This window comes from Oncorhynchus kisutch, linkage group LG19 (genome assembly GCF_002021735.2).
Source record: "Oncorhynchus kisutch isolate 150728-3 linkage group LG19, Okis_V2, whole genome shotgun sequence".
NCBI lineage: Eukaryota > Metazoa > Chordata > Actinopteri > Salmoniformes > Salmonidae > Oncorhynchus > Oncorhynchus kisutch.
The window spans coordinates 6,558,531-6,569,806 of record NC_034192.2 but is presented as its reverse complement, the minus strand read 5'-3'; the positions used below and the strand labels follow the sequence as shown (position 1 = coordinate 6,569,806).

At 41.2% G+C, this 11,276-nt stretch overlaps 1 protein-coding gene across 1 annotated transcript; it reads right to left on the bottom strand.

Moving 5' to 3' along the window:
* Nucleotides 1–2,999: 2,999 nt before the first annotated feature.
* Nucleotides 3,000–8,774, bottom strand: LOC109910033 (fibroblast growth factor 4B-like). Its single transcript, XM_020509177.2, has 3 exons — nt 7,942–8,774; nt 7,329–7,432; nt 3,000–4,327 (listed from the first exon to the last, which is right to left on the bottom strand). Exons 1-3 carry the CDS (start codon nt 8,279–8,281, stop codon nt 4,148–4,150), a joined length of 624 nt encoding a protein of 207 aa, XP_020364766.1. The 5' UTR covers nt 8,282–8,774; the 3' UTR covers nt 3,000–4,147.
* Nucleotides 8,775–11,276: the final 2,502 nt, after the last annotated feature.

Genomic DNA, 11,276 nt, shown 5'->3' with positions numbered 1-11,276 from the left:
TTCCAGCTTTTAGTTGCCTCACTATCCCGTTACCATGCTCAGACATAGGAAAGACACCATTTTATAAGCTACTTTGAAGATAGCAAACCTTCACTTTTCACAAGCAGCACTACTTTCAATATTTTCAAGATCTCTGATAAGGTGCACCTTTGACATCTTGTTGACTTTGAGGGAGGGTGTGCAAGACACACACACACACACACACAGACACACAGACACACACACAGACACACGCACACACACTTCACACCCTGGTATGTTGACATGAGGATTTAGCTGTTAAATGAACTCACATTGAACTTATTAAATACATATTTGCCTCACTTTTATCAGAACAATGTATCTGATTATTAATTTTTTTGTTTGAACTTTTACCCATGTCAAAAACTTTCCCAGAATGTTTTCATGTAATACCACATGCAGTCAAAGCAGCAATAAGTCTTTAGTCTGATCTCTGAGAACACTCTTTAACCAATAGACAAACAGGATTTACTTCCAGGACATAGATTCTCATTACAACATGTTAGGAAAAGGAGATTTGATCCAGGCCACAATACCGTGTGACAGATTCATTGCATGTCCATAATAATCCATCCTAAAAAAGTAAGTTCCTGTTGCACACCACTAGTAAGTGTACAGGTAGGTAGGTGCTGCCCTTTGGAGAAAGCTTCCATCAATCCTGAAAATAACCTCAACGGACTCTTGTAAACTGTGGAAATTGTTTAACAGTTACTCTGCAATATGAAACTCCCTTGCAATACTCCAATGTGCCACTAAAATCTTTAAATAACCGCTCCAAGACCTCTCTGTAAAGACTGTGAAAGTGTAAGGGAAGGGTTGTTTTAGATAGGATTGGAAGCTCTTGTCCACAGTCTTTTGATATCAGAGCCTTGGTTCTCAGGCAGAGCCAGGTGATTCCTGAAGAGCAGTTGGTTGGTTGACGTCACAGTGGCCCACAAGGCCTGCTGTAGAGACACAGAGAAGTGGGAGGATAGAGACTTGCAGTGACTTTGCTCTTTGTCTCAAGTACTGCATCAAGTCTGCAGAGGTCCCCTCCCTGGAAGTATTTGGATGTAGGCTACGCACAAGTGTGTGAGGGAAGGGGTGTGAGAGGAGCAAAAATTACATCTACATTCATATTAATGCAGGGTAGACGCATCAAACCAAGTGTTTGAACTTCGGCAAGAGAAATTAAAGACATAACTCAAACAACTGTAGATCTCAGACACATGTATTCTCAGCCAGGCAATCAGATATGAAAAGTGACAATGACAGTTGTATATATTTTTTTTTAAAGCTACAGTCTATGATTCGAAAAACAAAACACTGCCTAGCCACTAGTTTTTATAGTTTTAACCTATTTTTACAATTACATTGCTCACAAACAGTGGAATAGACCAAGCTTATATTTTGGGTTCTGATGGGGTAAGACTGTTTAACTAAGGTCATGAGGCATTTCTATGTTATATTCTTTAAGAATAAATGGCTATAAAGGCATTACATTACATTTAAAGTCCAAAAATGGATGCACCAATCACAGACTGTAGCTTTAAAGCCACGTTTATAAGGGCAATTAAGGACAAGATGGAATCTTGGAGACCACTGATGGTCTTTCTTTGGAGACCATTCAAACAGTGCATAAAGAATTCCATAAATAAATAATCAACCCAGCACAGCCCTGTATGTCCCTTTAAAACCAATCAACTAGCTTTACATCAAATTCATTGCAAATGAATCAAATAGAGAGATAACACTATCAAATAGAGACAAACATTGTTTTGATGGGCGGTGACCCAAATAGCAGACCACCCTGGACACAGAGTCAGGGTCAACACTGGTCCATGACTCTGACCGTGAACTTAAAAAGGACTAAAGCAGAAGAGGAATCTCCTGGGTTACTGCTGGAATCCCAAGGTCCCTCCAGCCCCATGGGGTTTCACAGGGGTATCTGAAGACCGGGGTGGTACTGGTTAAAGGGGAGTATGTGGGGAGCAGCCAGTCATCCTGGATGAGACACATTCTTGCAGGCGATTCAACAAACAGAGACAGCAGGCCACATCCCATAAGTCTTTTCTAGGTTAAAATAGTCCTGCTCCTCCTCGGCTCCACCAAAGAGAACATTCCCAGAGGGTGACTTGGGGTCGGGTAGAATGAGAAGCCTCAGTTTTCAAGTAAGCAGCAGCAGAGGAAAGAACACTATCAACTATGAGGCACTGCACTGTCCTTCAGTCCAGTGCTGCACATTGACTCCAGGAACTGAGCCTCCCGTAATTACATTTAAAACCATCCAACTACAGCTTCCAACAACTTTCTGCCACTGCAATGGTGTTGCAGAGCACACTGATCTGGGATTTCACCAAACACATTAACAAACAACTAAATAAATAATCATGTATGGGAACAATTCTCACCAACATAAAAGACATCAGGCACCATCATGGATGGTCACTGTGCAACCTGAACTACGCAACTTGTTCCTGGTTATTTTTTTCTGTTTCACATTTGTCAATATTTACATCATTTTTCATTGGCTTAATAGACGTGTTTATGTATGGCGATGCACAAAAGCTTGCAATTTTACATTTCACACACTCACCCAAAGCCAAACGCTGAAGCTTTTGGGTATGTCAGCAGTGTCCCAGTTTGTAAGCAGATACATGTTCTATTGTGCGTTCTTATGCTAGTCCCTTTTTCAGTTCATTTCAAGCCATGACGCAAAGGAGCTCTGAGACAAAGGAGGTTTAAGTCCAGTCTGTAACACATAACTGCCCCACCGTGTTTAAATGACCTTGTGGAGAGACTAGAGTCTCACATGGCGGTTAAACTTCTACTGTGGGGGGGCAACTGAGTTTCTCTACCTCCCCACACTCATGGAAGTTCTCCTCTAGTCTTCTCTCTGTGTACCAGTGTATATTACTTAATCGATCTAATAACAGAAAAAGAAAATAAACCAGAGATAGACCTGCCCCCCCCCCCCCCCCCCCCCCCACGCCCTCCTTGGAGTGTCAGCCCTATTTCTGACTACAGTGGGTGTCTCTTACATGCAAGTTTAAGGGGGCCACAAGTGGGAACACCAAGGCACCTTCACATCGTGCAGCAAGGGAAGTGCATTTAAGAAGTCTCGTTCTCAATCCCCCTTTTTGCTTGAAAATAGCAAACCAGCAAGTGCTCAAAGGTCTCAGAAAAAGGATAAACTAAACAGGTATTTCCTTGAGCATACAGTAACTCCATGCATCTCTTTATCCAGTCAAGTGGTTCTTTGAGGTAATAAAAAGTATCCATTTCACTCCTAAAAGCTAAGGATATTAGTCATCCACCCCGAAGACGGGGTGAAGCAGCCCCAGTATCTGTGAGTTAGAGATGTCTTTAACGCCCAGGAAGCTCCGATTCAAACTTCCATTAGACAGCTATGCAAGCGTTATAATGTCAAAATATGTTTGTTATGGAGTTTGACTGAGCAAATATGTAGTTTGGCTGAGCAACTATCTTAATTTACTCAAGTTACGACCAGTATGTATTTCCAGAAAAGGTGTCAATAAAAATTGAGAAGCAACAGAAAAAATGCCTATTCAGCACATCCAATCACTCATTAATACCATGCACAGGTCCGAAGTTTACAACATCTCAATACATTGGAGGTGCGAAATAGGAAAAAAATGTTAGTTGCTTGTAAATGTTTTGTTTGTCCTTTTTTGGAAGTCCATACCGGCTGTAACGGGATTAAATGACGATAGTTTCTCAGCTGAAAGTATTTTGACATTATAACAGATCTGTCTAATGGGAGTTGGATTTGGAGCTTCCTGGGAGTTAGAAAGAAGACACGTCATACTCATCATCGACATGTCTAACGCACAGATACTGGGGCAGGGTGAAGCGTACTTCCATTATGGCACGCATCAAAGTAAAGCGAAGACTGGCAAAGGCTTTACACTCCTCAATCGATAATGATATGTGATAAGCAGCAAATAATGACACATACATAAGTTCTAATACAAAGGTAGCTACCCAAATATACATATAGAAAGATAATAAATACTTGTGTAGTTTTTGCAGTCCTTTTGTAATGGTGTATATGTATACTGTGTAATTCTATATTACCTGGGAGAACATCCACATGTGCAAATTAGTGAGTTATTGCCAACTTTGATCATAATAATCGTGGGAGGAAGTGTGTGACAGTCATGGCGGTGGTTGCCTTGTTGCCTCTCTTTGCGCGGCCATGTTTGCTGAGGGCGATGTAGGAGCCCTTGTAAACCGAAGACTCATAGGCATTATAGTTGTTTGGCAGCAAAGTCTCCTTGAACTTGCACTCGTCCCGGAAGAATTTCTAAAAATGGCAAATGGAGAGACAAGGTCAACAAAAATCTCAAGTTAGGAGGACCACAGGATGAACATTACACTACAAGCGTGCTTTGGCAAAAGCTTAGATGGATGGCATAGTTTCTGTTGCTGCACCAGACCACATGACACAGTTCAGTAGACAAATATTGTTGGGGAACATTTGAGATGGATTATATTTTGCTCATTATTAAAGGGGCAGTGCATTCAAAAACCTGATTTCCAGTTTTTGTAATGATATTTCCAAACTATGAGGTTGAAATAACGCTCTGAAATAGTGAAAATTATGATAATGTCCTTTTAGTGTAAGAGCTTTTGGAAAAAAAACGCCTAGAATTTCAGCCTGTTAAGGTGGGATGGAGTTTTGGCCCACAGCATGACATCATAATCTGATCTGGTTATTCTGACCATTATTTTTTTTTTTGCGTCAGGCTCTATAGTCTAAACGATCCTATCCACCAATCATGGTTGTTTATGTAAATATATTTCAATTTGTATCAACCCACCTACATGATCAGACATAATTTCAATGGCAAAAGTGAAGTAAATTATAAAAAACATATTTGGAGTTATTTTCCAAGAAATAGACATACAGTGATTATTAAAAATCTTAATTAAAAAGACTGCATGCTGGCTTTAAATAACCACTTCAAACTTCTAAACCATATGCTGTAAATTTCTGTTGTAACGCAGTCATTCATATTCAATCATTTACAAGTTGTATAGTAATCATTTTTTTGACAATTTTTCATTTTTCATGATTCAAGTATTGGGTTTTCTGCCAATCTAACATAAACATACTGTCACGCCCTGGTCTAAGTATTTTGTGTTTTTCTTCATGTATTGGGTCAGGCCAGGGTGTGGCATGGAGTTTTTGTATTGTGGTGTGTTTTGTCTTGGGGTTTTGGTGTGTATGTATTTGGGATTGTAGCTAGTGGGGTTATCTAGCAAAGTCTATGGCTGTCTGGAGTGGTTCTCAATCAGAGGCAGATGCTTATCGTTGTCTCTGATTGGGAACCATATTTAGGCAGCCATATTCTTTGAGTTTGTCGTGGGTGATTGTCCTTAGTGTCCTTGTTCCTGTATCTATGTTAGTTTACACTAGTATAGGCTGTTTCGGTTTTCATTACGTTAAGTTTGTTGTTTTGTAGTGCATTTGTATTGATTCGAGTTTTACGTTTCATTAAACATGGATCGCAATCTACACGCTGCGTTTTGGTCCGACTCTCCTTCACCACACTTAGAAAACCGTTACACATACAAACTATTTCAAGAGTTTTCAAAATACAGAGGAAACAGAGGACTGGACTAAATGTGGTTAAAAAGAGTTCAGACACTCCTTGTTCATCAACTTCATGATGAATCACTGCCTGTTGATTTACAGTGTCTTGTCAAACTGAACATATTAAAATAAATTTCAGAAAGTTGTAGATCTCCTCCACGGCAATAGATTTGGATGTTTCCTGCAGCTAAACACTACTCAGTTCAGTCAGTTTCTCAACCCAGAAGCCCAACATAGCGAGACATCCGGAAACCCTTGCGAGGTCAATGAGAGAAGTGAAAAAAATTCTTCCTTAGTTTTTAATTTTCTCTAAATCTGACACATGTTGTAATTTTTGTCAAAAACAAGTTTATATCAAAGGAGTGACTTTGATTGGTGGCCTGCACATGCGCAGTTCGACACCGAACGACCATTAGTACCGGTTATGTGTTTCTGCGCATGAGCTTAGCTAGCCAACGTTGCCATGACATCACCTACAAGCGTGATAGGGGATTTCTATTGGAGATGCAGTTTCTACATACTGTAAAACTTAAATTAATAGCCAGAGCGGTTTATTTGCTTCAATCACCGAACACAACTGGCGCATACATTATAACACTTGCAAATCTGTCTAATGAGAGTTTGAATTGGAGGCTTCCATTTGAGCAAGGAATCTATTGCTTAATAACATGTTGAAAAGACTACCACACTTTATTGTGACCAGTATGACCAGTATAAACATTATAATAACACATCCATTGCAGATCAGACTTGCAATTTCAGCTTCAGCATCATTCTCTCACTCTTTGTATCCACTGTAATTGAGGCGACCATGTCAACCCACACTGCAGTCTCATCCATAGCAATACTGTTGCTCTCCTGTATCTTCTATTGCGCAATCTTTACCATTTGCACTGAAGTTCACTTGTAAACAATGTATTTAGATCCATCGTTTATTTGAAACATGCCCGGATATTAAAAGGAACAGGCAGCTATTTGTGACTGCATTTAATTGAAGTTTTATGGTATCTTCATACTCAACCATCTTTGACTGCAGGACAAAAGCAGGGTGCAGTTTTATAGGCTAAAATGTCATGTTTGCCAATTCAGACCAATTTACAGCAGTAGGCAAACACTGTGGTGCAATATTTTCATTCAGCAATGGGCCATAAAATCAATTTTGATATAATCAATGCTAAAACTCCTTCACTTTAGATTAGTAGTCCTACCATGAAAGTTGATTGATTCCTTCAATAAATAACTTCAGACATTCAACTGCCAGAAAAGCAATTAGATGATTGATGGACTAGGCTAATGTTAACTAACGAGTTCAATAAGCATCGGTTATATCGTCTTATTCAACAGATCATATTTCAATAAGAATGATATGTTTGTTATCGTTTACAAAACCCCTTTCCATTATTCTACACGGGCTACAGAAAGACCATACTGAAACAAGTTATACACTGGGCAATTGGGAATTATGAATAATTTATAATGGATTCATTCCGTGCTTCATGAACGCTCCCATCAGTGAGGTAATATTTGATTCACAGAGAACAAAATAATGCAGAGGCTCTACTTAAAGAAACAAATTCTTCATAAAATATCATTTGTAATAACATATTAACAAAGAATTTAGCTAATCTCAAACACATTGCGTTTTTCTCCTTTTCTCTTAGAAACAGCATGCCCAGCAATAGAGGGAAATACAATTGCGCACACCTACCGTTCCATACAACCTTCCTCTGCTGTTCATTGCGACAAACAGCTCACTTCTCACCCCATACATACTTAGCACTCCTATCTCCACCGTAGAGATCTCTATTAGACCTAGTCAAACAAAGCATGGTGTTATACAGAGGAACCTTGTCAAATTGACATTGTATCAATGCGTTTGATTACGGTGGAACAAAGACGTGCATGATGCAGCGGTGGGTGTAACCTTGTAGGTGGCTACTCTGCATGCATCGTCTTTGTTCTGTATCGTTTGTGGAGCAATGCTGTTCATTTCCTATTGCCCAAATAAATATATATCATAACTGCACTTTCTGACGTGCAAGGCAATCCTTTTCTGGGCCACAGAAGGAGCCAGTGTAAAAATAAGTTGGCGTCTATATTGGTCCAAGCATTCATGTCATGTTTTGGCCTGGGAAGATATTTAGCACTGACTGATACAAGGTTTTTTAATAGATTTGTCTTTGCTTTGAGAGACATTCAATGTTGTCGACCCCAATGATTAAATATCATGCAAGACCGACAAGGAGCTCTCAAGTCGCCTTTACTTGGGACCGCTCATATTATATGTTCTCTATTGAATTACATTTCAGGATGCGACTCACTGTACTGGTTCTCATTATGTACACCGTTTATTTGGCCGTCAGGGAGGATCTGCAGGTGAAATCCAATGCCCACATTGCAGTAAAGTCGCCGCACTCTCTTGATGCCCAGCAAATAGTCACTCTCCCAGTTCATGTCCGATTTCGACCCAGAGATTCCCAGAACAGAGCGGGAAAAGAGGGTCTCCCACCTTTGCTCCAATAAAGTTGCATTAGTCCTGCTTGGAATCGGATATGATGACACAATCCCCAATAGAGACCCCAAGAGAACAATTGCAGTCAACGTCCAGTGCGTGCTTGCCTCGTTGCACATACCGATGAAGAACCTTTGCGCAATGGCCATCCAGTTTACCTTCGGGGCACGTGGTCAAAGTTAATGGCCCTAAAAATACCTCTCTTCTTGTTTTTCTTCCTTCGGCATGGCGGTAAAGGCTTATTTTTGGAAGGCAGGTCAGGTCTTCTGGCATGAAATGACAGCCCGAAAGAGGAGTAGAGAAAGGAGAGAGTGTGACAGAGCTTGAGGTGGTGGTGATGATCATCTTTTGCAGCTCCGCGCCTCTCTCGATAGGCAACGCTGGCTGTGGAGAATACCACTCACCAAAAACCTATGTCACCTTGCCAGGCACTCGCATCCTTATATGACATCACTCTGACTTCATTGCTGTCCGTCGAAGTGAGGGAGGGGAGAGAGGAAGAAAAAGTTGCAGCCCAGCAAGTGTATGCAGCAAGCGCTGAGCTGCAAGTCTGATGAGAGTATGTGCAGCCGCTGTCACCTCACATGTGAGATGGGGCAGGGGGAGAGGAGTTTCATTGGGTAGAGTTGAGCAATCATGGGATGCGATGGGGTACTTTGACCGAGCCCAAATTGGGACGCTGGTCATATGTCTGACAGGCTGCTTCCTTATTTAGAATGAAGGTGTAAAAACAGTCCAGTAGTCACCGGAGAGCAATGGCAATCCTGTCCGCCACTTCCTTCGCTGTTTGCTCAGGAAGTTTACACAACAACACATTTCGGAATGCCTGGACATATTTCTTATTATTATTTCGGAATGTCTGGAAAGTTTATTATATAGAGAATGCACTTGTCACCGATTACAAAAGGAAAACCCATATTAACATGTCACAGGAATGTGAGTGATTTTTCTGTCTCCGGGTTCCCTCACCCTCTCCCACTCAAACTTCGGGATACTGGAAAACGCGGTGTTATTGTCAGCTTTGAACAGACTACATAATACATATGCCGCGGGGAATGCCCATACGTCAGAGAGTGCCATGCTACGTGGTTCCCCAAGTGCTCTGGGTGCCAAGGAGCACAAGTCAAGTCATACCTTGGCAACCACTAAGAGGGGCGCTGTTGCTGATACACAAACAACAGTTATATGAAATCATTGCTTTGCTTTGGCAACATTTTAAATTTGAAAAGACAAAGCATTTTGTCAGCTACATAATTCATATCTATACATTTCTTAAAATCAGAATGTAGACTGGTTTCCATGAGAAATAAGATTTTAGCCTGTAACATTGTATTAACATGTTATTAGCACATATTGCATTGTATTTGTATACGTCTAGAGGAATGGAGTTGAGTAGCCTGATTTTTGTAAGTCCAGAAGTGGATATGGACTGTTACTGTTATTTTTTATGTTATTTGTGAAATAACATAAAACACTCCATTACTATACAATAAGCAATGACTGCTGTTAATGTTGTAACTTCCAAAAATGATTGCTATAAAAATTCTAAATGGGACAGTAGAAGTGGGGTACCAAAGAGTCAGAGCATTCCAATATCTTTCACAATTATATAGTTTAAGTGATCTACAGTTCAAGTGAAAGGGGAACAGTACAATAGGCAAGCATGGCAGAGAGTTTATTCAGCAGGCCCTCAGTCTGCACAGAGGCCAACAAACAGGTACAGAGACCAACAAACAGTTACAGAGACCAACATACAGTTACAGAGGCCAACAAACAGTTGCGTAGGCTAAAAAACAGTTAGGGAGGCCAACAAACAGGTACAGAGGCCAACAAACAGGTACAGAGGCCAACAAACAGGTACAGAGGCCAACAAACAGTTACAGAGGCCAACAAACAGTTACAGAGGCCAACAAACAGTTACGGAGGCTAAAAAGCAGTTACAGAGGCCAACAAACAGTTACAGAGGCCAACAAACAGTTACAGAGGCCAACAAACAGTTACGGAGGCTAAAAAGCAGTTACAGAGGCCAACAAACAGTTGTGGAGGCTAAAAAACAGTTACAGAGGCCAACAAACAGTTACAGAGGCCAACAAACAGTTACAGAGGCCAACAAACAGTTGCGGAGGCTAAAAAACAGTTACAGAGGCCAACAAACCATTTCAGAGGCCATCAAACCGTTACAGAGACCAACAAACCGTTACAGAGGCCAACAAACAGTTACAGAGGCCAACAAACAGTTACAGAGGCCAACAAACAGTTGCGGAGGCTAAAAAACAGTTACAGAGGCCAACAAACAGTTACAGAGGCTAAAAAACAGTTAGGGAGGCCAACAAACAGTTACAGAGGCCAACAAACAGTTACAGAGGCCAACAAACAGTTGCGGAGGCTAAAAAACAGTTACAGAGGCCAACAAACAGTTACAGAGGCCAACAAACAGTTACAGAGGCCAACAAACAGGTACAGAGGCCAACAAACAGTTATGGAGGCCAACAAACAGTTGCGGAGGCTAAAAAACAGTTACAGAGGCCAACAAACAGTTACAGAGGCCAACAAACAGTTACAGAGGCTAAAAAACTGTTAGGGAGGCCAACAAACAGGTACAGAGGCCAACAAACAGTTACAGAGGCCAACAAACAGTTACAGAGGCCAACAAACAGGTACAGAGGCCAACAAACAGTTGCGGAGGCCAACAAACAGTTGCGGAGGCTAAAAAACAGTTACAGAGGCCAACAAACAGTTACAGAGGCCAACAAACAGTTGCGGAGGCTAAAAAACAGTTACAGAGGCCAACAAACAGTTACAGAGGCTAAAAAACAGTTAGGGAGGCCAACAAACAGGTACAGAGGCCAACAAACAGGTACAGAGGCCAACAAACAGTTACAGAGGCCAACAAACAGGTACAGAGGCCAACAAACAGTTGCGGAGGCCAACAAACAGTTGCGGAGGCTAAAAAACAGTTACAGAGGCCAACAAACAGTTACAGAGGCTAAAAAACAGTTAGGGAGGCCAACAAACAGGTACAGAGGCCAACAAACAGTTACAGAGGCCAACAAACAGTTACAGAGGCCAACAAACAGTTACAGAGGCCAACAAACAGTTACAGAGGCCAACAAACAGTTACAGAGGCCAACAAACAGTTACAGA

What these genes read in the sequence shown, in the direction of transcription:
- LOC109910033 (XM_020509177.2), bottom strand. Translation starts at nt 8,281, where the DNA reads ATGGCCATTGCGCAAAGGTTCTTCATCGGTATGTGCAACGAGGCAAGC. An exon ending in ACATAATGAGAACCAGTACA is followed by an intron (nt 7,433 to 7,941) that starts GTGAGTCGCATC and finishes TTGTTTGACTAG; the next exon opens with GTCTAATAGAGATCTCTACG. An exon ending in GAGGAAGGTTGTATGGAACG is followed by an intron (nt 4,328 to 7,328) that starts GTAGGTGTGCGC and finishes TGCCATTTTTAG; the next exon opens with AAATTCTTCCGGGACGAGTG.